The 27,588-nt window shown below is 49.2% G+C and overlaps 2 protein-coding genes across 2 annotated transcripts in view; one reads left to right on the plus strand and one right to left on the minus strand.

Annotated features, from left to right (window-relative positions):
* Positions 1-440: 440 nt before the first annotated feature.
* On the plus strand, positions 441-20,604 carry LOC146075958 (acetylcholine receptor subunit epsilon-like). Its single transcript, XM_083185682.1, has 12 exons — positions 441-539; positions 4,377-4,513; positions 4,707-4,751; positions 6,620-6,729; positions 12,495-12,650; positions 13,342-13,442; positions 15,277-15,477; positions 15,777-15,891; positions 17,149-17,263; positions 19,151-19,409; positions 19,666-19,799; positions 20,142-20,604. Exons 1-12 carry the CDS (start codon positions 494-496, stop codon positions 20,322-20,324), a joined length of 1,602 nt encoding a protein of 533 aa, XP_083041808.1. The 5' UTR covers positions 441-493; the 3' UTR covers positions 20,325-20,604.
* A 470-nt stretch (positions 20,605-21,074) lies between these two features.
* LOC146075959 (eukaryotic translation initiation factor 4E type 2-like) overlaps positions 21,075-27,588 on the minus strand; it is a 25,283-nt gene continuing 18,769 nt past the window's right edge. Inside the window, exons 2-6 of the mRNA XM_083185683.1 lie at positions 25,664-25,798; positions 22,339-22,443; positions 22,077-22,229; positions 21,504-21,640; positions 21,075-21,424 (exon numbers count right to left, since the gene is read on the minus strand). Coding sequence (XP_083041809.1) covers positions 21,385-21,424; positions 21,504-21,640; positions 22,077-22,229; positions 22,339-22,443; positions 25,664-25,798 — 570 coding nt within the window. The 3' untranslated portion in view covers positions 21,075-21,384. The remainder of the gene's footprint in view (positions 21,425-21,503; positions 21,641-22,076; positions 22,230-22,338; positions 22,444-25,663; positions 25,799-27,588) is intronic.

The following is a 27,588-nucleotide window of genomic DNA, read 5'->3' on the forward strand; positions in this document are numbered from 1 at the left end:
GGTTCCCTGTAACACACACTCAGTTCTTATATTTGTGTATTACACACAGGCGTGGAACCCTGCTGGCTGCTCCGTCACGTGTGGCTGCTTTCAGTATGCCAGCTGTTGGCATGGCTGGCACATGGGCTGGCGGGGCACTAGGAGAAGACCACGGGTTCCGCTCAACACTTTAATCTCTTCATCAATCTGGGGGGGGAAGTCCAACTCGGGAGAACCTGACCCAGCGACTGGGCCGTAGACAGGGTTAACGGAGTGGCTGTCATTGGCACTAATTGGTGACAGCTGTGTGTGATCCTTTTCTCTTATGGGGGGGTTTGAGTGGAGTGTCTGTGTGTTTGGGGAGGGGGTGACCACGCAGGGGGGACGGGAGGAGATCCAGAAGACGATATTCATCTCCGTTCGGAAATATCATATCCTGTCTTTAAATAACCCCATCCTAACATGCCCGCTCTTACATTCTACCCTTCAGAACGGACTGTGCCACAAGCTGGGTATGACCATGATCTGGTGCCTGCTGCTACTGCTGCCCGCCCTGAGCTGTGAGTCTGTCACTTATATATGTGTGTGTGTGTATCAGGGGTGTGGGGGACAGTGCCCACCTGCCCTGTAGGCCCACCGGGAGCAAACTGCAGAATGCCCGGCAACTGCGTGCTGTAACCACTGTCTGCCCCCTGGCATAGTCACTGGGGTACCCTGCTGTGCCTGGTGCTGGCCAAATAGTCCAGTATATAGGAAAATCCGCTTCCACCTTCCGCTGGTAAAGGAATTCCGCATCCCAACGGTGTTAGGGCTCAGACATACTGGTATAGCGTACATGTGTTTTATGTGTGTTACTTTCCAGTGCATGTAAAATGCATGAAATCTTATATATGCCATACTAGAAACTATTGTGTATGTAGTATCTGGCATTTTCATTGAGGCCAAATCAATGTATCTGTCACTCGCTGTATCATCTCTGTCCCCCATCCCCCCATCACCATCCCTCTAATCTCTGTCCTCCTCCCTCTTTGTTCATGGACTGTGGATTAGGAGCATATGTGGGGCCTGTGCAGGGGAAGTAAAAGTTCCAGTCACTTCCCATCTCTATTCCCCACTATACCATCTCACTTTCATCTATGTACCACTATCTAATCTCTATCTCTCTCCAGTATATACCTCCTTCCACCCCAGTCTCTCATCTTGTTTCTTTTATCCATATCCCCCTCATCCCTGATTCGCTTTCATCTCTGTCCCTCCCTCCAGTGTCTCTCATCTCTGTCCCTCTCCCCATTCTCTCTCATCTCTGTCCCTCCACCAAGTCTCTTATCTCTGTCCCTCTTCCCTAGTCTCTTCCATCTCTGTCCACTCTACCCTAGTCTCTTCCATCTCTGTCCACTCCCCCATCCTCTCAGATCTTTGTCCCTATCCCAGTCTCTCTCTCATCTCTGTCCTTCCCGCTAGTCTCTCTCATCTTTGTCCCTCTCGTCCTTAACAGATCCCTCTCCCCAGTTTCTTTCATCTCTGTACCTCACCACCCCCTTAGTCTCTCTAATGTTTGTACCTCTCATCTCCAGTCTCTCTCATCTCTGTCCCTCTCCTCCTCCTGCCCCTCCTGTCTTTCTCTTATTTGTCCCTTTCTCACTCAGCCTCTCTCATCACTGTTATTCTCCTCCCTTAATCCCTCATCTCTGTCCCCCTCTTGGCGAGGGTGGTATTGCTGTGTGGAAGTTACCAGCTCCATGTGCTGTGAGAGGTGCTGAAAGAGAGGGAGGAGCCGTCGGAACCAGGTGGTGGTCAGAATTATCGGGTCCCATGTTATCTTATGGGAAAACCGTTCTAGCTTCTGTCTGGCGATATCTCTGGTTCCCGGGGGGGCTAGCGACACGGGGCCAGGCTTGTTGGAAAGCCCCGGTCCTCAGCTCATGAAATGACAGGGGGGCAAGTGCCGGGTGCCCCCCCCCTGAATCCGCCCATGGGTGGAACTATAATAAAGACTGGCCTAATTGTTTGCCTATAGTATCAACTTTGTCCATCTTCCAGAGGAAGCCTGGATTGGAGATATAGTTGAATATTTGGGGGCAGATTTGGGGGCAGGGATAGGGACCCCAGAGCGTTAGGCCATACCCTTGGCACAGTAAAATTCTGTGATTTGCAGCGTGGAGGAGGTGTGGCTAAAATTATGTATTTCCCTATATTATCTCCTCCTCCTGCTTACTTCACTATGAAACAGGACATCCATCTACTCTTGTAGGGATGTGGGAGACTTCTGGAAAAATTGAGAGTCTTCTGCAACATCTGGGAGAGTAGGCAGTCATATGTTTGCCTGGAGGCAAATGTTTAACATTCAGCCACACATCTCTAAACTGCCTAGATTTCCACCATTGAGGAAGATCTAAGGGTTAATATAATGACATTATCTCACCTGACACCTCCCTTCCTTTCTCCTGTGCACTCTGGAATACTAGATTTATGTGCAACAAGCTGCCAACGATCCACGACCTCTTCATCTCCCACTCTTAACCTTCTCGCCATAACTGAAACCTGGCTTTCCTCCTCTGACACCACCTCCCCTGCTGCCCTCTCCTATGAAGACCTCTCCTTCACCCACTCGGTCAGACCAGATGGCTGCCAGGGTGGAGGAGTGGACATCCTTCTCTCCTCTAACTATACCTTTAGTGTCATCCCACCTGAGCCCTCCATCACCTTTACCTTTGAGGTCCACACTATCTGCCTCCTCCACCCCATTCACATACTTGTGGCAGTAATCTACCGCCCCCCCCGGCCACTGCTCCCCTTTGCTGCCTGGCTTCCACACTTTCTCTCCACCGACCTCCCCTCTATCATCATCGGGGACTTTAACATTCCTATTGAAATCACTTATGCTACCTCCACTAATCTTCTTGCCCTTTCCTCCTTCTTTGGACTTTCTCAATGGACCTCCACCCCCAATCATAATCTTGGCCACTCATTTGACCTTGTCTTCACCCACTGATGTGATCTCTCTGATTTCTCAAACTCCTCCTTCCCACTCTCTGACCACCATCTGCTTTCTTTCACCCTCTCATAGTCCCCTCTCCTCTAAACGCCCAGACCCACCATCACCAGATGCAATCTCAGGTCTCTTGACCCTGCTATCCTGTCCTCCCTAGAGACATTCCTCTCTCCTATTTCCACCATGACCTGCCCCAACCAGGCAGCCACCCCCCTCTCCACTGTCACTCTACGCCGCTCTAAACACCAACCGCGGCACTCCAAGCTAACAGATTCTTAGAAAAATGTGCATGTTCTGCTGAACACTTCTGGAGGAAATCTCACTCTCAGGCAGACTTCCTCCATTTCAAGTTTATTCTCTCCTCCTACAGTGCTGCTCTCTCCCTCACCAAGCAATCTTATTTCCAATCACTTATGTCTTTGATGTCCTCCAGTCCCCGCCATCTCTTTGAAACTCTCTCCTTCGCCCTCCTCGCTACCACTGACTTTGCCTCCTTCCTCTCCAAAATTGAGGTAAGATCTCCTCCCATCTCCCCACTGCTCGCCCCACCCAATTCATTCTTCCCCTCCATTATCCAACCTTGTCCTCCTTCTGCCTAACTACAGATGAGGAAGTCCATGAGGAAGTTCTGATAGACAAAAATATTGGGCAGGATTTTATTTTGGAGTTACGCCACTGCTGCTGACCCATCTCTGAATCAGGTTCTTGCTAACCCTTCACACGGGTCAATTCGATTAGAGTGGACGGTTGGACATGTCCTATACTGTATATTGACTCCAATTACAGACATTTGAGATAGGCCTCCAGGATTTCTTTCATTATAACGTGTACAAATCAGATTATTGGGTAGGGATGGACATCGGAAGCCCACTATCCAATGATGGCTGGGCTTCCATCATTGAATCTTTCGATGTGATGGCAACTGAGCAATGCATCAATTGAAATCTGTAGAAAAAGTAATATGATTTATACATGCGCAAAAAAGCCCTTTTTGCACACACACAAATATCTTCAGCAAGGCCAGTCAAGGGGGGGGGCTGTGGGTTGGGACCATCGAATCATCACATCGGAATGCCACCATTGAATTCTAAGTACTACCATCAAAATAAAATCATTGATGGTTAAAAAACATCGCAATGCAATTTCCATCTCTCCTCAGTGCAGTCACCATCGATGCCATGGTTTGCGCACTCATGGTTGAGTGCCATCAAAGATTTAATTGTCAATGGTATCCCACCAATGTTTGGAAACTATTGACAGCTTGTAGCTGCATTTACATAAAGTCATAGATGGGCATCCACCAATAGAAACCTCTTGGCCCATAGTCTACTGTCGATAGATGCTGATGTAAGCATTTCTGAACCCACCTCTGCAACATCTGTCATGGTATCTCCTTCCTTTCCAGGTTCCATGGCCAGCGAAGAAACCCGACTGATAAAAGACTTATTCGCAAATTATGATAAACAGTTCCGTCCAGCGAAGTCCATCAATGACATCATTGAAGTTCGGCTCAAACTCACCCTGACCAACCTCATCTCCCTGGTAATTACTCTTTACTCACCAATAGCTTAGGTGCTCATTACTTCCATGGAGGAACCGGCATAGGCTGGCATTGGGTTTCTGCAGTTATAGAACCCATACACAATATTGTTCTATGGCTTAGCCACCAGTGCGATTGGTGGGAAACCAATTTTATTTACTAATAACACCGTGAAATTCTCATTTCTATTTCCAGAAAGAGAAGGAGGAAACCATGACAACGAACGTGTGGCTACAGCTGGTGAGATGGCGATTCTCTCAATGTTTGGTTATTAATGTGCATTAAATTGGGTGTTGGAAGCACATGAGGAGAATCTGTTGCCCATAGCAACCAATCAAATTCTACTTCTTTTTTATTTAACACCTTTTAAAGAATAATAGATATAATTTGATTGATTGCAAGGGGTAACATCGGATCTTCCGTAGATGTATCCCATAATATTTCGACCGGATGTGCATTGCGGTCTGTGCTAAACAATCACATTGGTTTTGGGGTCTCATGGACCCAGCCAATAGGGGATACCCTTTTACCATCATACTGTGCAGTGGGTGGGTATAGTTGCTGCCACTACCAGGTCCTAGCACTGGCCATGGAACCACTTACTGCTGTGTATGCATTGACACGTTGATGACGCTGGTCACTGAACTGGACCAAGCCCTGAACGGAAGCTGACAGAGGGCAAAGCTTGGAGATGGTGGAACTCACTTCAGGATAGCAGAATAATGGAATAGCATTTCGTGCAATTCTGTAGTTGCAGGATCTGGGTGCACTTGTTGTAAAGGCCATTGTCTTAAATGTTACTCGAAAAGTCTTAACCAAGACTAGTTCATTGCTAAAAGCGCCAAAGACCAGTCATCACATACAAGATGCTGGTAGCAGCCCCCGCTCTTCATGCCATCCGTGTATCTGTAACGACTGTACGGGAAATTCTTGAAAACAAATATTTTCATCTAAGACCACGGTTTCTCAAACTTGGTCCTAAGGGCCCCACACAGTTCATGTTTTGGTTACTGAGGACCAAGTTTGAGAATCTATGATCTAGACCAGGGGTGGTGGTTAAACCGGTCCTTGAGATCTAACACCGTTCCACGTTTCCCAGAACCCCTAGCTGGTGCACAGGTGTAGTCATCACTAACTGTCACATCGTCAAACAGGCTGCATTCATTCCTCCTATAGATCCACAAGTGGCCTGAGAAACATGAACTGTTGCTAGATCTTGAGGATACGTTTGGCAACCCCTGGTCTAGACCTACTGGATACTTTACATAGAGACACACACATAAGCCCACTTGGAGACCATTTTAAAGAAATGACTTGGCTAATTGACATCAATGGAGATCCCTGACCTCGTTAGGGTCTAAGCATTCCTGGCTGTAGTCCTACTATTTGTCAATGGCTATTTCTCGTACAACTGGCACCTCATCACTGATTGGCCCATTTCAAAACAATGCAGACACAGGACGGTTGACCCCCTCGCTGCCATGCATCCTGGCCATGTGGGCCTGGTCTCCGACCACCAGTATATAAATATGGCCCTGCACGCCAATAAGGGACAAAAGAGCCCATCTTGGTCTATATTAGTGCAGTCTCTACATAAAGCAGAGACAAACTGAGCTCATTGCAGCCCCCTCCTCCAAATCGTTATCAGGACCCGTTCTGAACATATGCAAAGTATATGAATGACCCCTCATCTGCCAGCGTTTATCTATATATAAAAGGCCAAAAAATGCCTCACCTCTGGGGTGAAGTACCACCAGTGACCACTAGAGGCCACTCAACGGACCAAATTAATCAACAGAAAGTGAAAGCAAAATGATCGGTTTCAAACTTGCTGGATATGGACAGAGGGAGCTGTGAAGACAGAGATTGGAGGTAGGAGGACCAAGCCGTCATTATGACAGGCTTGTAACTAGTTTGTTAATAAATATATAACAATGGGTCCATATTTCACATTAATAAGAAATTGGAAATATGTATTGGAAATTGTAACACAGCAGATGTATTTTGTTCTCCACTAACCAATATAAAAAAAAAAAAAAAACAGCTCTGCGTGGGAGATACAGTTGGCTGAAGGTGCATTTTGCTTTTTGTTTACTGACTCTCCTCAGGAATGGGATGACTACCGGCTGACCTGGAATGATTCCGAGTATGGTGGTATCCAGGTTCTAAGAATCCGGCATGATATGGTGTGGTTGCCAGACATTGTTCTGGAGAACAAGTAGGTTAACGTAATAGGCCAAGTTCATTTACAAGGTGCTCAGCTCAGTATGGTCAAAGGACACAGGTAGCTATTATTTGTCAGAAGATACCGCTGAGAGGGCTTCTCTTACACTGGGAGAGAGCAGTAGTATATGTGCCTGGGTTACACCGGGAGAGAGCGGTAGTATATGTGCCTGGTTTACACCGGGAGAGAGCAGTAGTATATGTGCCTGGGTTACAGCAGGAGAGAGCGGTAGTATATGTGCCTGGGTTACACCGGGAGAGAGCGGTAGTATATGTGCCAGGGTTACGCCGGGAGAGAGCGGTAGTATATGTGCCTGGGTAACACCGGGAGAGAGCGGTAGTATATGTGCCTGGGTTACAGCGGGAGAGAGCGGTAGTATATGTGCCTGGGTTACACCAGGGGAGAGCGGTAGTATATGTGCCTGGGTTATACCGGGAGAGAGCGGTAGTATATGTGCCTGGGTTACAGCAGGACAGAGCAGTAGTCTATGTGCCTGGGTTACACTGGGAGAGAGCAGTAGTATATGTGCCTGGGTTACACCGGGAGAGAGCAGTAGTACATGTGCCTGGGTTACACCGGGAGAGAGGTAGTATATGTGCCTGGGTTACACCGGGAGAGAGCAGTAGTATATGTGCCGTAAAAGCGGGAGAGAGGTTGTATATGTGCCTGGGTTACACCAGTAGAGAGCAGTAGTATATGTACTGTTACAGCGGGAGAGAGGTAGTATATGTGCCTGGGTTACACTGGGAGAGAGCAGTAGTATATGTGCCTGGGTTACAGCAGGAGAGAGCAGTAGTATATGTGCCTGGGTTACACGTGAGAGAGCGGTAGTATATGTACCTGGGTTACAGGAGGAGAGAGCAGTAGTATATGTGCCGTTACAGCGGGAGAGAGGTAGTATATGTGCCTTGGTTATACCAGGAGAGAGCAGTAGTATATGTGCCTGGGTTACAGCAGGACAGAGCAGTAGTCTATGTGCCTGGGTTACACTGGGAGAGAGCAGTAGTATATGTGCCTGGGTTACACCGGGAGAGAGCAGTAGTACATGTGCCTGGGTTACACCGGGAGAGAGGTAGTATATGTGCCTGGGTTACACCGGGAGAGAGCAGTAGTATATGTGCCGTAACAGCGGGAGAGAGGTTGTATATGTGCCTGGGTTACACTGGGAGAGAGCAGTAGTATATGTGCCTGGGTTACACCAGTAGAGAGCAGTAGTATATGTGCTGTTACAGCGGGAGAGAGGTAGTATATGTGCCTGGGTTACACTGGGAGAGAGCAGTAGTATATGTGCCTGGGTTACATCGGGAGAGAGCAGTAGTATATGTGGCTGGGTTAAAGCAGGAGAGAGCAGTAGTATATGTGCCTGGGTTACAGCGGGAGAGAGCAGTAGTATATGTGGCTGGGTTAAAGCAGGAGAGAGCAGTAGTATATGTACCTAGGTTACACAGGGAGAGAGCAGTAGTATATGTGCCTGGGTTACAGCAGGAGAGAGCAGTAGTATATGTGCCTGGGTTACACTGGGAGAGAGCAGTAGTATATGTACCTGGGTTACACCTGGAGAGAGCAGTAGTATATGTGCCTGGGCTACAGCAGAGGGAGCAGTAGTATATGTGCTTGGGTTACACCAGGAGAGAGCAGTAGTATATGTGCCTGGGTTACAGCGGGAGAGAGCAGTAGTATATGTGCCTGGGTTACAGCGGGAGAGAGCAGTAGTATATGTTCCTGGGTTACACCTGGAGAGAGCAGTAGTATATGTGCCTGGGCTACAGCAGAGGGAGCAGTAGTATATGTGCCTGGGTTACAGCAGGAGAGAGCAGTAGTATTTGTGCCTGGCTTACAGCGGGAGAGAGCAGTAGTATATGTGCCTGGGTTACAGCGGGAGAGAGCAGTAGTATATGTGGCTGGGTTAAAGCAGGAGAGAGCAGAAGTATATGTACCTAGGTTACACAGGGAGAGAGCAGTAGTATATGTGCCTGGGTTACAGCAGGAGAGAGCAGTAGTATATGTGCCTGGGTTACACTGGGAGAGAGCAGTAGTATATGTACCTGGGTTACAGCGGGAGAGAGCAGTAGTATATGTGGCTGGGTTAAAGCAGGAGAGAGCAGTAGTATATGTGCCTGGGCTACAGCAGAGGGAGCAGTAGTATATGTGCTTGGGTTACACCAGGAGAGAGCAGTAGTATATGTGCCTGGGTTACAGCGGGAGAGAGCAGTAGTATATGTGCCTGTGTTACAGCGGGAGAGAGCAGTAGTATATGTTCCTGGGTTACACCTGGAGAGAGCAGTAGTATATGTGCCTGGGCTACAGCAGAGGGAGCAGTAGTATATGTGCCTAGGTTACAGCAGGAGAGAGCAGTAGTATATGTGCCTGGGTTACAGCGGGAGAGAGCAGTAGTATATGTGCCTGGGTTACAGCGGGAGAGAGCAGTAGTATATGTGGCTGGGTTAAAGCAGGAGAGAGCAGTAGTATATGTACCTAGGTTACACAGGGAGAGAGCAGTAGTATATGTGCCTGGGTTACAACAGGAGAGAGCAGTAGTATATGTGCCTGGGTTACACTGGGAGAGAGCAGTAGTATATGTGCCTGGGTTACACCGGGAGAGAGCAGTAGTATATGTGCCTGGGTTACAGCAGCAGAGAGCAGTAGTATATGTGCTTGGGTTACATCGGGAGAGAGCAGTAGTATATGTACCTGGGTTACACCTGAAGAGAGCAGTAGTATATGTGCCTGGGTTACATCAGGAGAGAGCAGTAGTATATGTTCCTGGGTTACACCAGGAGAGAGCAGTAGTATATGTTCCTGGGTTATACCGGGAGAGAGCGGTAGTATATGTGCCTGGGTTACAGCGGGAGAGAGCGGTAGTATATGTGCCTGGGCTACAGCAGAGGGAGCAGTAGTATATGTGCTTGGGTTACACCAGGAGAGAGCAGTAGTATATGTGCCTGGGTTACAGCGGGAGAGAGCAGTAGTATATGTGCCTGGGTTACAGCGGGAGAGAGCAGTAGTATATGTGCCTGGGTTACAGCGGGAGAGAGCAGTAGTATATGTTCCTGGGTTACACCTGGAGAGAGCAGTAGTATATGTGCCTGGGCTACAGCAGAGGGAGCAGTAGTATATGTGCCTGGGTTACAGCAGGAGAGAGCAGTAGTATATGTGCCTGGGTTACAGCGGGAGAGAGCAGTAGTATATGTGCCTGGGTTACAGCGGGAGAGAGCAGTAGTATATGTGCCTGGGTTACACCGGGAGAGAGCAGTAGTATATGTGCCTGGGTTACACCGGGAGAGAGCAGTAGTATATGTTCCTGGGTTACACCGGGAGAGAGCAGTAGTATATGTTCCTGGGTTAAACCGGGAGAGAGCGGTAGTATATGTGCCTGGGTTACAGCGGGAGAGAGCGGTAGTATATGTGCCTGGGTTACACCGGGAGAGAGCAGTAGTATATGTGCCTGGGTTACACCGGGAGAGAGCGGTAGTATATGTGCCTGGGTTACAGCAGTAGAGAGCAGTAGTATATGTGCCTGGGTTACAGCAGGAGAGAGCAGTAGTATATGTGCCTGGGTTACACCGGGAGAGCGCAGTAGTATATGTGCCTGGGTTACATAGGGAGAGCGCAGTAGTATATGTGCCTGGGTTACACCAGGATAGAGCAGTAGTATATGTGCCTGGGTTACACCAGGAGAGAGCAGTAGTATATGTGCCTGGGTTACATCGGGAGAGAGCGGTAGTATATGTGCCTGGGTTACAGCGGGAGAGAGCGGTAGTATATGTGCCTGGGTTACACCAGGAGAGAGCAGTAGTATATGTGCCTGGGTTACAACGGGAGAGAGCAGTAGTATATGTGCCTGGGTTACAGCAGTAGAGAGCGGTAGTATATGTGGCTGGGTTACAGCAGGAGAGAGCAGTAGTATATGTGCCTGGGTTACACCGGGAGAGAGCAGTAGTATATGTGCCTGTTTTACACCAGGAGAGCGCAGTAGTATATGTGCCTGGGTTACACCAGGAGAGCGAAGTAGTATATGTGCCTGGGTTACACCAGGATAGAGCAGTAGTATATGTGCCTGGGTTACACCGGGAGAGAGCAGTAGTATATGTGCCTGGGTTACATCGGGAGAGAGCGGTAGTATATGTGCCTCGGTTACACCGGGAGAGAGCAGTAGTATATGTGCCTGGATTACACCGGGAGAGAGCAGTAGTATATGTGCCTGGGTACAGCAGGAGAGAGCAGTAGTATATGTGCCTGGGTTACAGCAGGAGAGAGCAGTAGTATATGTACCTGGGTTACACGGGGAGAGAGCAGTAGTATATGTGCCTGGGTTATACCGGGAGAGAGCAGTAGTATATGTACCTGGGTTACACCGGGAGAGAGCAGTAGTATATGTACCTGGGTTACACCGGGAGAGAGCAGTAGTATATGTGCCTGGGTTATACCAGGAGAGAGCGGTAGTATATGTACCTGGGTTACACCAGGAGAGAGCAGTAGTATATGTGCCTGGGTTACACCGGGAGAGAGCAGTAGTATATGTGCCTGGGTTACATCGGGAGAGAGTAGTATATGTGCCTGGGTTACGGCAGGAGAGAGCAGTAGTATATGTGCCTGGGTTACAGCGGGAGAGAGCAGTAGTATATGTGCCTGGGTTACACTGGGAGAGAGCAGTAGTATATGTACCTGGGTTACACCGGGAGAGAGCAGTAGTATATGTGCCTAGGTTACACTAGGAGAGAGCAGTAGTATAGGTGCCTGGGTTACAGCAGGAGAGAGCAGTAGTATATGTGCCTGGGTTACACCGGGAGAGAGCAGTAGTATATGTGCCTGGGTTACAGCAGCAGAGAGCAGTAGTATATGTGCTTGGGTTACATCGGGAGAGAGCAGTAGTATATGTACCTGGGTTACACCTGAAGAGAGCAGTAGTATATGTGCCTGGGTTACATCAGGAGAGAGCAGTAGTATATGTGCCTGGGTTACACCAGGAGAGAGCAGTAGTATATGTGCCTGGGTTACACCAGGATAGAGCAGTAGTATATGCACCTGGGTTACACCAGGAGAGAGCAGTAGTATATGTGCCTGGGTACAGCAGGAGAGAGCAGTAGTATATGTGCCTGGGTTACACCAGGAGAGAGCAGTAGTATATGTGCCTGGGTTACACCTGAAGAGAGCGGTAGTATATGTGCCTGGGTTACAGCAGGAGAGAGCAGTAGTATATGTGCCTGGGTTACACCAGGAGAGAGCAGTAGTATATGTGCCTGGGTTACACCAGGAGAGAGCAGTAGTATATGTGCCTGGGTTACACCAGGAGAGAGCAGTAGTATATGTGCCTGGGTTACAACAGGAGAGAGCAGTAGTATATGTGCCTGGGTTACAGCAGGAGAGAGCAGTGGTATATGTGCCTGGGTTACACCTGGAGAGAGCAGTAGTATATGTGCCTGGGTTACAGCAGGAGAGAGCAGTGGTATATGTGCCTGGGTTACACCTGGAGAGAGCAGTAGTATATGTGCCTGGGTTACACCGGGAGAGAGCAGTAGTATATGTGCCTGGGTTACAGCAGGAGAGAGCAGTAGTATATGTGCCTGGGTTACACCGGGAGAGAGCAGTAGTATATGTGCCTGGGTTACAGCAGGAGAGAGCAGTAGTATATGTGCCTGGGTTACAGCGGGAGAGAACAATCTGGCACATGTAGCCCTTAGCTATGTGCACTGAATACTATGCAGTTATTCTCATTAGATCTGTAAAGTAACCACTTTTTATATAAATATCCTTTTCAGCATTGATGGCCAGTTTGATGTTGCATACTATGCCAATGTCCTTGTGTCCAGCACTGGGTACATGTACTGGCTGCCGCCAGCCATCTTCCGAAGCACCTGCAGCATTGAGGTCACCTACTTTCCTTTTGACTGGCAGAACTGCTCCCTGGTGTTCAGGTGAGGATCAGAAATTCAGACGAGAGCCTGGCAGACCAATACCAGACCAGACACTTGACTGACAGTTGCCAAGGTGTGATAGTTATAAAATAACTCGCTCATGTTACCCTGTGATCCCTGGAGAGGCAATCATTCCATCGGTTTGTTTCTTGAGGCTGCTACTACTGATCTATAATTCTGCATAGCAGCATGTGACTACCATAGCAACCACAGTCAAATGGCACATGTAGTAAGCAGAGATTTGGTACATTCCTGAGCTCAGTTGACTGCCCTTTCTTCCACTTCTGCATGCTGAGAGTCTGTTTGGATATATGACTGGTAGCCATACTTCTTTTCCCTCCAGAGAGGTCATGAAAAGGAGATAATGATTCGTAGAACAGCATAAATGAAAGGATATACAACAATTGTGCACGCGGTAATACGTTTTGTGTTGCATTATGCTAATATGCCCTAAACTCCCAAAATAGGTCCATGTGTACATGGCAATAAATAGTACATAGTAAAAGCATCATCCTTGGCTTTATATTATATTGTAACCAGAATATGCTCCAATGGAATAACCACTAAGCGCTCCTGTATCTTCCTGTATAGAGATGATCACAATTCAGTCATGTAGATCCACAGCTGGATCATCTCCCATCAACCCTAGGCCTTTCCTTTGCAAATCTAAGGAGTCTTTCCCTCTCTGCAGATCTCAGACGTACAATGCGAAGGAGATTGACCTGCAGCTGGCGTACGCTGATAGTGGTGGACCTATGGAGTGGGTGGATATTGACCCTGCGGCCTTCACGGGTAATTACGATTGGCCAAATCATTTGTTTCATGTGCAATGTCCTGCTCAGCTGTCCTCCTCCACCACCAAAATTGTCTTACCTGGCCTGTCCTCATCTGTCCAATCTGTGTGTCCTCCTCCACCCAGCCTGCCCTGCGTGTCCTCCTCCACCCAGCCTGCCCTGTGTCCTTCCCCACCCAGCCCTATGTGTCCTTCCCCACCCAGCCTGCCCTGTGTGTCCTCCTCCACCCAGCCTGCCCTATGTGTCCTCCTCCACCCAGCCTGCCCTGTGTGTCCTTCCCCACCCAGCCCTGTGTCCTTCCCCACCCAGCCTGCCCTGATCTGTGTGTCCTCTCCCACCCAGCCTGCCCTGCATGTCCTCCTCCACCCAGCCTGCCCTGCTCTGTGTCCTCCTCCACCCAGCCTGCCCTGTGTGTGCTCCTCCACCCAGCTTGCCCTGTGTGTCCTCCTCCACCCAGCCTACCCTATGTGTCCTCCTTCACCCAGCCTGCCCTGCTTTGTGTCCTCCTCCACCCAGCCTGCCCTGTGTCCTCCTCCACCCAGCCTGCCCTGTGTATCCTCCTCCACCCAGTCTGCCCTGTGTCCTCCTCCACCGAGCCTGCCCTCTGTGTCCTCCTCCACCCAGCCTACCCTGTGTCCTTCCCCACCCAGCCTGCCCTGATCTGTGTGTCCTCTCCCACCCAGCCTGCCCTGCGTGTCCTCCTCCACCCAGCCTGCCCTGTGTCCTCCTCCACCCCGCCTGCCTTGTGTGTCCTCCTCCACCCAGCCTGCCCTGTGTGTCCTTTACCCAGCCTACCCTAGGTGTCCTCCTCCACCCAGCCTGCCCTGCTTTGTGTGCCCTCCTCCACCCAGCCTGCCCTGCGTGTCCTCCCCCACCCAGCCTTCCCTGCTTTGTGTGTCCTCCCCCAACCAGCCTGCCCTATGTGTCCTTCCCCACCAAGCCTGCCCTGTGTGTCCTTCCCCTCCCAGGCTGCCCTGCTTTGTCTGCCATCCTCCACCCAGCCTTCCCTGCTCTGTGTGCCCTTCCCCACCCAGCCTGCCCTGTATGTCCTTCCCCTCCCAGGCTGCCCTGCTTTGTCTGCCCTCCTCCACCCAGCCTTCCCTGCTCTGTGTGTCCTCCCTCACTCAGCCTACCCTATGTGTCCTCCTCCACCCAGCCTGCCTTGTGTCCTTCCCCACCCAGCCCAGCGTGTCCTACACCACCCAGCCTGCCCTGTGTGTCCTTCCCCACCCAGCCTGCCCTGTGTGTCCTTCCCCTCCCAGGCTGCCCTGCTTTGTCTGCCCTCCTCCACCCAGCCTTCCCTGCTCTGTGTCCTCCCCCACTCAGCCTACCCTATGTGTCCTCCTCCACCCAGCCTGCCGTGTCCTTCCCCACCCAGGCTGCCCTGCTTTGTCTGCCCTCCTCCACCCAGGCTGCCCTGCCTGTAATCCTCCGCCCAGGCTGCCCTGCTCTGTGTGCCCTCCCCCACCCAGGCTACCCTGATGTTTGTCCTCCCCCACCCAGCCTGCCCTGTCTGTCTTCCTCCACCCAGCCTGCTCTGTGTCCTCCTTCTAGGGTGCCCTGCTGTCTGCCCTCCCCCACCCAGGCTGTCCTGCTCGGTCTATCCTCCTCCATCCAGACTTCCCTCCTCCACCCAGGCTGCCCTGCTGTCTGCCCTCCTCCATCTGTCTTCTGCCCAGGCTGCCCTACTCTGTCTGTCTTCTGCCCAGGCTGCCCTGCTCTGTCTTCTGCCCAGGCTATCCTGCTCTGTCTGTCCTTTGCCCAGGTGGTCCTACTTCTCAAACTTCGTCCCCTCAGTCTTGTCTTATACAACTGCATTTTTTGCCTTCCAGAGAATGGGGAATGGGCAATAAAACATTGCCCGGCCTGGAAATCTTTTAACTACAGGTATTCCAAGGATGATCTCGAATTCCAAGAAATTAGATTTGGTCTTATTATCCAGAGGAAACCTCTGTTCTACATTGTCAACATCATTGTTCCCTGTGTCCTCATCTCCTCGCTGGTGGTGCTCGTATACTTTCTGCCGGCCAAAGGTAAGAGGGCCACCGACTTAACAAATCTTAAGTGACACTCACTCACTGTAATGCGGTAGTGAGGAACCCAATAGCAGCCTCCCAGAAAGGTCCTGAGCCACAGTCAGATCACACCAAAGCTTACTTAACACACCCTTGGGTGCTACTCATCAGAATAATTTGGAATTTACACCAAGTATAAAATAACAAGCCGAGAGATACATCAATGCAGAAGCCATTATGGACTTCTCACTGATTTTCTTGTCCTTCTATGTGTTCTCCTCATTCACTCAATGTCGCCATCTCCTTCTCTCCTCCAGCCGGAGGCCAGAAGTGCACAACCTCCATCTCCGTCCTCCTGGCTCAGACTGTATTCCTGTTCCTCATTGCTCAGAAGGTTCCGGAGACCTCGTTGAGTGTCCCTCTCATCGGGAAGTAAGTGACACTATAAGTATTTTGCCCCATTGCATAATAATTAATAATAAATATAATGGTGTCTATTAAAGGCTTTATTTTTGTTGAAAATGGAAATTTATGGTGACACTTGGCCGATATCGTTGCCTGAATGTGCCTAGGCCAAAGCGCAAAAAGCCATTAAGACCCCTCTTGCTTCTTGGCATCACTGCAATCTACCGGATGAGTGTCCATGGATGACCAGTCGATCGCAATCGACACCTTGGCCACTCCTGGCCTAAGCACAATGGAGGCAGCCATATTGTAGACAATATTTATAGGACATCATTTTAACCAGCGACATCATTGAACCAAAAACAATCTTAATGAGGTCACCAGGTCTTAGGCAACAGGTAACATATTACTGTGTTCTCAGTGATGTCACCAGCTCCTAAGGAATCAATGGGCTACTTTACCATTGTATCATTGATGTCATTAATCACAAGCTGGATTACTTTAAAAGGGGCATCAGTGATGTCACCAGCTCCTGTTAAACTCAGTTATGTCATTAGTTCCTTGGAACCTATAGGTCACATTAAAATGGGCCTCAGTGATGTCATCAGCTTTGAAGTATCTGTGTTACCAGGGGGTCAGTTATAGCTCAGGGGTAGATGTATGAAGCAGTGATAAGGGAGAAGTGATAAAGTGCCTGGTACTTTATCATCAGCCAATCAGATTCTAGCTGGCTCTTTTTAAACCCAGCCTGTAACTTACCAGTCAGGAGCTGATTGGCCAGTGATAAAGTACCAGGCACTTTCTCACTTCTCCTCCCTTATCACGGCTTCATACATCTAAAAAGGTGCCCACACACTAGAAAGATCTGCGATCGTAAGATGTGCGCATAAATTAGCCTTGAAATCTTTAGTCCGTCCTGGACAAAAGATTTCAGGGAAGCGCACATCTTTACCAGAGATTTTTCTTAGGATCCCGTGTGCGTTCCTTTGGATCTTTTGTTAAATCTTCTGATCTTTCGCGATTTTCGACCGATTTATCGGAAATCGGTCAATCGGCCCAAAAATCGTTCTAGTGTGTGGGCACCTTAACACTCAGTGAGAATCATCAGGCCATAGTCTTGCAATTATTAACCTTAACCTACAGTACAAAATGGGTCCTTGTCCTCTCTGTATAAGTAACATATTCCAATTAGCTCAGCCGTGTGGAACTCTAAAATTGATGTTAAAGCCAGCACAGCTGTGATTCGTGTGGTAAGATTATCGGCAACCCAGATTTCTCTTCCAGGTACTTGATCTTTGTTATGATCGTGTCGACGCTCATCGTACTCAGCTGCGTCATCGTCTTGAACGTGTCCCTGCGGTCGCCGAGCACACATAACCTGACCGCCTCCCTCAAGCACGTGAGTAAAAGGGTCCCCCGCTCAGACATAACTAGCTGCATGTCTTAGTCTGTACTAGCTGCACGGTCTCAGTCAGTACTAGCTGCATGGTCTGTCTGTACTAGCTGCATGGTCTCAGTCTGTACTAGCTGCATGGTCTCAGTCAGTACTAGCTGCATGGTCTGTCTGTACTAGCTGCATGGTCTCAGTCAGTACTAGCTGCATGGTCTCAGTCTGTACTAGCTGCATGGTCTCAGTCTGTACTAGCTGCATCTGCATGGTCTCAGTCTGTACTAGCTGCATGGTCTCAGTCCGTACTAGCTGCATGGTCTCAGTCCGCACTAGCTGCATGGTCTCAGTCCGTACTAGCTGCATGGTCTCAGTCCGTACTAGCTGCATGGTCTCAGGCTGTACTAGCTGCATGGTCTCAGTCTGCACTAGCTGCACGGTCTCAGTCTGCACTAGCTGCACGGTCTCAGTCTGCACTAGCTGCACGGTCTCAGTCTGCACTAGCTGCACGGTCTCAGTCTGCACTAGCTGCACGGTCTCAGGCTGTACTAGCTGCACGGTCTCAGGCTGTACTAGCTGCACGGTCTCAGGCTGTACTAGCTGCACGGTCTCAGGCTGTACTAGCTGCACGGTCTCAGGCTGTACTAGCTGCACGGTCTCAGGCTGTACTAGCTGCACGGTCTCAGGCTGTACTAGCTGCACGGTCTCAGGCTGTACTAGCTGCACGGGGTGTTGCTCAGTATAAAAAAAAAAACCTGGTGGCATCCATTTTGTGGGTTGTATTAGTTTTTGTGAAAAGGGATAAACCACCTAATTTCTAGCCCTTCAGTTGCTGCCCCCACTGCAATTATATTTCCTCCTATTGGATTTACAATCAATGGTGCCCATATTTCGTGGGAGGTCACTGGTTACTAGCAAAGTGCTAGGCCCCATGTTATAATAGGTTAGGCCACAAGATGGCGCTAATAAGTATAGTAACAGTTTGTATTCTCTTGAATACTAGTGCAGCCCCCAAAATGGCTGCTTCCCTCCGGTCTGACCTTTTCCTTCTGGTACAAAAATGCTATGTTGTTGAAATGTGTATCGATCAATAGCTCCACCCATATTCGATCGACCATCAATAGGTAGACAGGGTAATTAAGCAGACGCTTACAAGACGTTGACAGGGCAAAAAGGTCTTCATGGAAATGATCGACACAATAGTAAAGGGTTTTTTTTCCCCAATTAATTTATCCCACTATAACACCCCAATAAGTGTCCCGCCGTGCACTGCAGAGGCTATTATTCCCGAATCGCAGACCACGTGGATGGTATGAAAAAAAAAAAAAAATTATTGTTGTTGACAAATTGATGTATGTCAACCCACGAACTGTTGACTTATTTTCCAGATACCTACTGGAACTGACTACATACTTGAAAATTACATATCAATAGGACAACAGGGTGACATGGGAAAAGGTCAACACGTGAAAAGGCTGGCATGAGTTTTTAACATTTTTATGTGTCAGCGTCTGAGAACGAGGACTCCCAATTTGTGTAGCTCACTTTACTCGCCATGCTTTGGGACCTTACCCCCAATCAGGAATCCACGTGGATGGTAATGCATGAAAAACTCTGATGAATTTTTTTAGAATGTTTTTGAAAAAAAAATGTTATGTTAACCTTTTCACGTGTGTCAACCACTGACCTTTTGCTTAAGTCAAACTTTTGTCAATGTCAACCTATCATCCGGACAGTTGCAATGCGGAGCGTTAGGTTCTGGGTTAGGGTCTTCTGCACGTAGGTCAAAGGCACAGCTTCCGAGGAGACTCTAATAGTGCATGAAGAGTGTGTAGTCCCGAACCCTGGTCTTCACCTCACTAACCCCAGCCTGCACGTAATACTCCACCTGCATTGCAGAGGCTGCTGGAGGTGCTCCCGCGCTACCTGCGGATGAAGGTGGAGCCCTGCGAAGGGGAGGACGAGACCCCCCGGGAGAGGAGGAAAAGCTCTCTGGGCATCATGCTGAAGGCGGAGGAGTACGTGCTGAGGAAGCCGCGGAGCGAGCTGATGTTCGAGAGGCAGCGGGAGCGGCATGGGATGAGCAGAGATGCCCGAGGCCACAGAGGTGAAGAGGAGGGATCCAAAGGGAAGAAGGGGCAGTGGAGGTGGCGGATAGGTAAGGAGAGAGGGAGTGAGTTTCGGGCATACCTGAGAAGCAGTAATGGTGCAGGGCGTTCGGAGGAAGAGCTGGTGGCATCGGGGTAAGAGAGGACAGACGCTTGCCCAGGAGCAAGCACTGAGTCAGCGAGGGTGCCAGGATGGTAGACCACAAGCAGTGTCAGGGTAGATCGGGGACTCCGGGGAAGGGGGGTTGGTAAAGGTGGGACTCAATAGTGAGGGCACCCATAACTGATCTCCTCCTTGCGTTGCAGTGGACGGGTTCGATGTAGGGGTGACCACCCCACTATTCAAGAACTTGGCCCACTGTGCTCCAGAGATAAAAGAGTGTGTGGAAGCCTGCAACTTCATCACGGCCAGCATGAAGGACCTGAACAAGAGCGGAGCGGTGAGTGTGGCACCGTTATCTGCCGGTCTCGGCCTAGAGCGTGACCCATGCTCCCCGGAACCGCTGCAACATTTCTGTGACTCCTGTATGCCGGGTAAAAAGTGGTTCACAAATAACGTACTGGCTGCATAAGTGAAATAATAGCGACAACAGGGAGGTCAACATCCTGGTAATCTTTCCCCTGTCCAGGCGGCAGAATCCAGGCAGCCGGTGTGCGTCCATATTACTGTAATAAGACGCAGCCCTCAGCATTTGTACGGTAGACCGCCCTCAATGAAGGGGCGCTACATGCAGCGCAGATAGATAGTAACTTGTATTGTGTCTCTCTCTTTGTCCCACCAGGAGATGGAGAACTGGATTATGATTGGGAAGGTGCTGGACGTCCTCTGCTTCTGGGCCGCTTTACCTCTGTTTGTAGTGGGGACTCTCGCGATCTTTGCCATGGGGCACTTCAACAATGTCCCGGAAAGACCTTTCGAGGGAGGAGACCACGAGTACCCACCCTGTTCCACCACCTTGGACTAACGCCAACATGGTAGGCGGATTATCTCACAGCTAAACTTAAATGACTTCGCAACCTCTGGGAGTTACAGCGTGGCCAAAAGTCCGTCGACACCCCAACATCACACACTCACACTCACACTTGTTGTACACGCATCATTCCAAAACCATGGGCATTAACAGGGAGATTGTGGGACAAAGCTGCAAGGCAAAGCACCTATACCGTGTTAGGATATCTACACAACTGTCTAATTTGATAATCATCGGGTGATCAGCCTGTTTTACGGTGTGGTCATGAGCACGTTGGCCAGTCCTCAATAGAAAAGCCAAAAAACGGCAGCTTCGATTATCTGATTGGTCAGACTTGTTCAAAGCTCCAGATATTGTACAGTGTGAGCGAGTGTGTGTTTTGGGGGGGAGATTGCTCAATAATTTGCCCAGATTTCCTATGGTTTTACCAGATTGTCTCATTATTCCAGCAGAACCGGTCAGGTGTTCTCCTGGCATCTGCCAAACCTAGATCATCTCTCTATACAACACGCCCAGAAAGGGCCTTGGCAAAGCAACATTAAGAGTCACTGAGCTCTTCCGTGCAACCCATTTTACTAATGTGTGACCAGTACGTCCTGTATGCAGTCAAAGCATCTGATCTACCAAACACACAGACTAGAAGGGGTGTCACACTTTTGGCCACATAGCGCCCATAATACACTACTCCGGAACATGTCTGTGCTACGCAGTACCGATTGTACATTACCCACAATGCAATTTAATAAACGTTAAAACTGCACAAAAATATTTTATTGCTATAATTCTTTAAATTTCCCGCAAACACTATTTCCATAGGGCCTAGCTGATGGTTAAACTCTGCTGTGCGGGAATTCCCAGAGTCCTTTGCAATGACCAGCAGCGTTTAGTCTTAGAGGTATAGGAGAACTGGGAGCAGAAGAGGCTCAGTTTACCAACTGGGTTCCAGTATGTCATGTCCCAGCTGCCAAGTAATCCTATGGCAAGGATCTGGCCGCGAGTACCGGACTTCACGGTGTGCGTATCACGAGTATTACCAGAGACGCCAGAGGGGGTGCTAGAGGGTCAGCTTTGTGTTCCGGAAACTCGAGTTGTCTCTGCAACCAAAGAAAACTCAGCATTAACCATATAATACAACATGTGCAGCTACGCCAGGATTTCACAGCAGGGTCTTACTTTAGGCTGTCCGTGTGCGTTTTGTACTCCATGATTGTGTTTGGAGGCAGATTTAGCACCCGCCTCAGGGTGTCCCGAATGCGGATGGTACTGATCTGATCATTCGCAGTCTTGTTCCAGATGGAAAGGATGTCTTCCTGTGGGGTCAGAAACTGGGATTGCATTAGGGGAACCTGACACAGGCAGGGAAGACGGGTGACGAAACAATGGGTGTATATGGAGGGAGACAGAGGGAAGCCAGGCTACAGGGAGAACCCAGTATTAGGTGTAGAGAAAAAACATCAAATAGTCACACACCGGCAAGACCATAAGATGGGGACATATAGCAGGGTCACACAGGGGAGGCGTAGCGGACGCACAGAGACACACAGGGGAGGCCTAGCGGACGCACGGAGAGCAGTAGACAAACAGGGAGGCCTAGTGGCCACACGGAGAACTGGGGACACACAGCGAGGCCTAGTGGCCACACGGAGAGCTAGAGGCATATGACAATGAAGTAATAGAGATACACACAGGATACTGGCCAATAGAATGTAAGAGTGCAGATATTACGACGGATTGAAGGGAACCCACCTGGAAGCGGATGGACACGACCACCCCGCATATCTCTTCTCCCACCATGAACTGTTCCCCGACCATAGCCAGGATGATGTTCTCCCAGAACCGTGATGCCAGACCCTTCCGCAGGCGGATAATCCACTTACCACCATTCTTATTGGCTTCATCCTGTCGGGGACAAGTCGCAGATGATACTAACTTGATATCTGTGCTGCAAGGAGAGTAATACTAGGTGCTGGCCATTAGAGGGCGCCAGGATGCCCAGAGAACCACTCACCTCCCACATGGGCTTAATGCCATCTTTGAAGAGATGGAAGTCACTGTATCCTGTGAGATCTCCAGGTCGTACAAGATGGCTGTACACTCTCCAGAACTGCTCCACCTATCACAGCAGACAGAGCATGGTGAGGAGGCACTGCGGTGTAACGGTGTGTGAGGAGGCACTGCGGTGTGCTATACATACATGACAGTGTGTGAGGAGGCACTGCTGTGTGCTATACATACATGACAGTGTAACGGTGTGTGAGGAGGCACTGCTGTGTGCTATACATACATGACATAATGTACCGGTGTGTGAGGAGGCACTGCTGTGTGCTATACATACATGACAGTGTAACGGTGTGTGAGGAGGCACTGCTGTGTAACGGTGTGTGAGGAGGCACTGCTGTGTGCTATACATACATACATGACATAATGTACCGGTGTGTGATGAGGCACTGCTGTGTGCTATACATACATGACATAATGTACCGGTGTGTGAGGAGGCACTGCTGTGTGCTATACATACATGACAGTGTAACGGTGTGTGAGGAGGCACTGCTGTGTAACGGTGTGTGAGGAGGCACTGCTGTGTGCTATACATACATGACATAATGTACCGGTGTGTGAGGAGGCACTGCGGTGTTCTTTACATACATGACATAATGTACCAGTGTGTGAGGAGGCACTGCGGTGTTCTATACATACATGACAGTGTAACAGTGTGTGAGGAGGCACTGCAGTGTGCTATACATACATGACAGTGTAACAGTGTGTGAGGAGGCACTGCGGTGTTCTATACATACATGACATAATGTACCAGTGTGTGAGGAGGCACTGCGGTGTTCTATACATACATGACAGTGTAACAGTGTGTGAGGAGGCACTGCAGTGTGCTATACATACATGACAGTGTAACAGTGTGTGAGGAGGCACTGCGGTGTGCTACACATACATGACATAATGTACCGGTGTGCGAGGAGGCACTGCAGTGTGCTATACATACATGACATAATGTACCGGTGTGTGAGAAGGCACTGCGGTGTGCTATACATACATGACAGTGTACCGGTGTGTGAGAAGGCACTGCTGTGTGCTATACATACATGACATAATGTACCGGTGTGTGAGAAGGCACTGCGGTGTGCTATACATACATGACAAGGTAACAGTGTGTGAGGAGGCACTGCGGTGTGCTACACATACATGACATAATGTACCGGTGTGTGAGGAGGCACTGCAGTGTGCTATACATACATGACATAATGTACCGGTGTGTGAGAAGGCACTGCGGTGTGCTATACATACATGACATAATGTACCGGTGTGTGAGAAGGCACTGCGGTGTGCTATACATACATGACAGTGTACCAGTGTGTGAGGAGGCACTGCGGTGCGCTATACATACATGACAGTGTAACGGTGTGTGAGGAGGCACTGCTGTGTGCTATACATACATGACAGTGTAACGGTGTGTGAGGAGGCACTGCTGTGTAACGGTGTGTGAGGAGGCACTGCTGTGTGCTATACATACATACATGACATAATGTACCGGTGTGTGAGGAGGCACTGCTGTGTGCTATACATACATGACAGTGTAACGGTGTGTGAGGAGGCACTGCTGTGTAACGGTGTGTGAGGAGGCACTGCGGTGTAACGGTGTGTGAGGAGGCACTGCTATGTGCTATACATACATGACAGTGTAACGGTGTGTGCGGAGGCACTGCTGTGTAACGTGTGAGGAGGCACTGCTGTGTACTATACATAATTGTGTAACGTGTGTGAGGAGGCACTGCGGTGTGCTATACATACATGACATAATGTACCGGTGTGTGAGGAGGCACTGCGGTGTGCTATACATACATGACATAATGTACCGGTGTGTGAGGAGGCACTGCGGTGTTCTATACATACATGACATAATGTACCGGTGTGTGAGGAGGCACTGCGGTGTTCTATACATACATGACATAATGTACCAGTGTGTGAGGAGGCACTGCGGTGTTCTATACATACATGACAGTGTAACCGTGTGTGAGGAGGCACTGCAGTGTGCTATACATACATGACAGTGTAACAGTGTGTGAGGAGGCACTGCGGTGTGCTACACATACATGACATAATGTACCGGTGTGCGAGGAGGCACTGCAGTGTGCTATACATACATGACATAATGTACCGGTGTGTGAGAATGTACCGGTGTGTGAGAAGGCACTGCGGTGTGCTATACATACATGACAGTGTACCGGTGTGTGAGAAGGCACTGCTGTGTGCTACACATACATGACATAATGTACCGGTGTGCGAGGAGGCACTGCAGTGTGCTATACATACATGACATAATGTACCGGTGTGTGAGAATGTACCGGTGTGTGAGAAGGCACTGCGGTGTGCTATACATACATGACAGTGTACCGGTGTGTGAGAAGGCACTGCTGTGTGCTATACATACATGACATAATGTACCGGTGTGCGAGGAGGCACTGCGGTGCGCTATACATACATGACAGTGTAACAGTGTGTGAGGAGGCACTGATGTGTGCTATACATACATAATCGTGTAACGGTGTTTGAGGAGGCACTGCGGTGTGCTATACATACATGACAGTGTACCAGTGTGTGAGGAGGCACTGCAGTGTGCTATACATACATGACAGTGTACCAGTGTGTGAGGAGGCATTGATGTGTGCTATACATACATGACAGTGTAACAGTGTGTGAGGAGGCACTGATGTGTGCTATACATACATAATCGTGTAACGGTGTTTGAGGCACTGCAGTGTGCTATACATACATGACAGTGTACCAGTGTGTGAGGAGGCATTGATGTGTGCTATACATACATGACAGTGTAACAGTGTGTGAGGAGGCACTGCGGTGTGCTATACATACATGACAGTACCTGTGTGTGAGGAGGCACTGCAGTGTGCTATACATACATGACAGTGTAGTGTGTGAGGAGGCACTGCGGTGTGCTATACATACATGACAGTACCTGTGTGTGAGGAGGCACTGATGTGCGCTATACATACATGACAGTGTAACAGTGTGTGAGGAGGCACTGATGTGTGCTATACATACATAATCGTTTAACGGTGTTTGAGGAGGCACTGCAGTGTGCTATACATACATGACAGTGTAACAGTGTGTGAGGAGGCACTGATGTGTGCTATACATACATAATCGTTTAACGGTGTTTGAGGAGGCACTGCAGTGTGCTATACATACATGACAGTGTACCTGTGTGTGAGGGGACACTGCTGTGTGCAGTACATGTGTAACGAGGCACTGCTGTGTGAGGAGGCGCTGCGGTGTGGTACATACATGTGTGCACAGTCACTTACAGAGGCCACTGTACCAAACTGCCGGATGTTCTGCTCATAGTTATGGGTGCTTGCGGGTCGGGAGGGCGTTCTCCGGGAATACCAGAAGGTGTAGCGGAACTGCAGCGGGTGCTCACCTGGGGCAGCGATTATATCCTGCACATAGAAGGAGCAGCAGTCAGTATCACGCACATACATGTGACCCGACACAGCCACAGTGTCTGGTCTCTAGCAAAGTGACATGTACCATGGAGCATCACATGCATTACCCCTCCCCCAGTCTCAACCCATTCCATGAAACGGTGAAAGCGGCCCAAATCGAGTTAGTTTATGGGGGGTGGGGGGGGGGGGGGCACCAACAGTGTTATTCAACCACTCATTAACAACATAGACAATTCTATGAGCAGACCCATTTAAATAAACACAATAATGGCCTTATAATAGTTAAGCCAGCTTACATGTGGCATAAAGAGAATAGGATTTTATAGATTCAGAATTTGGGGAATAAGTTCATTCTTATTTGCCAACACTATGGAAATGCTTTCACTGTTCCTCCTTGTTGTTAAAAAACTAAAATAATCAGATACAACCAATGAGTCCTGGCATGATGGCGGCTATAAGATCACCTCTCTGGAAGTAAGGCTGTACAATTGTTTTATTATGTAAGGTTCCATGACACAGGGAGATGTTACAGCCCCCCACGCCCGACTCCCAGCTGTTGCACTCGGGAAGAGACCACGGCAGCAGCACAGCCGGAGCAGTCACAACCATACAGTGACATCTGGCGCTGTGGAGCTCACTGTGCCCATCCTCATGCATGTGACAGCTGTCACGTAACAAACAGTGCAGGGAGACATGTACAGAGAGCTCGACAGCGTCCTCTGCAGGTAGCTGGTCCATTTGGAGTCTGCGTCTCTCATCACACTCTCACATTCCCGACTGCAGGACTTTATTCGGGCTGCACTAACTCCTTGGAATGCCCTCCCAAGCACAATAAGACTCCTCCAGTCTCCAAACCTATAAGCGTTCCCTAAAAACTCATCTCTTCAGGAAAACTTATCAAATTCCAGAACCAGTCATATAACTTTCATATACTGCTCCTATCCAATCACATCCCACTATACAGTCCACACATATCCTCTGTCCTATCCAATCACATCCCACACATATCCTCTCCTATCCAATCACATCCCACTATACAGTCCACACATATCCTCTGTCCTATCCAATCACATCCCACACATATCCTCTCCTATCCAATCACATCCCACTATACAGTCCACACATATCCACTCTTTTTTTTTTTTTACATATTCCATCCTCCTGACCCATGGCCAATATGCTGGGTCACCGTATCATACAGCACACCAGGAACCTTGCATTCTGGTGGAATCGATGCAATAAAGAATACAGTATCTATTCTTATGTATCAATGCCTATTTCCCTATAGATAGTAAGCTTGCGAGCAGGTCCCTCCTACATTTTGACTGTCTGTAAATACCGTTTGTTGTATCACGGTCTCCTTTGTAAAGCGCAACGGAATATGCTGCGCTATATAAGGCACTTAATAAATTAATAATCTGGCTATCAATCTTGCTGATGATGCTGTTGGCATCTACTGTTATGTGTAAGCATCACGTGTGGTTCCCAATTGTAAGGCACACCGGGATACGCTGGTGCCCTATAAACAAATGGTGATATATAGGTGCCAACTACTATTAGAATACCCGCTGCTCACTGAGACTAATACCCCCCCCCCCAGCCTCTTACAATACAACAATGTGGTCACACATTGTGACCACATTGTTGTATTGTAAGAGGCTACCATCCTGAAGACGGGGGCTGTGTCCCTTGAAAGCGCTAGATGCTTCTAGCCTAATACATTCGTTGGAACTGAATTTTTGTGTCGTGTGCCTTCATTATTGGAGTTTTTATATATATATATA

The sequence above is a fragment of the Crinia signifera genome, chromosome 4 (genome assembly GCF_055691185.1).
Source record: "Crinia signifera chromosome 4, ASM5569118v1, whole genome shotgun sequence".
NCBI classification, from domain to species: domain Eukaryota; kingdom Metazoa; phylum Chordata; class Amphibia; order Anura; family Myobatrachidae; genus Crinia; species Crinia signifera.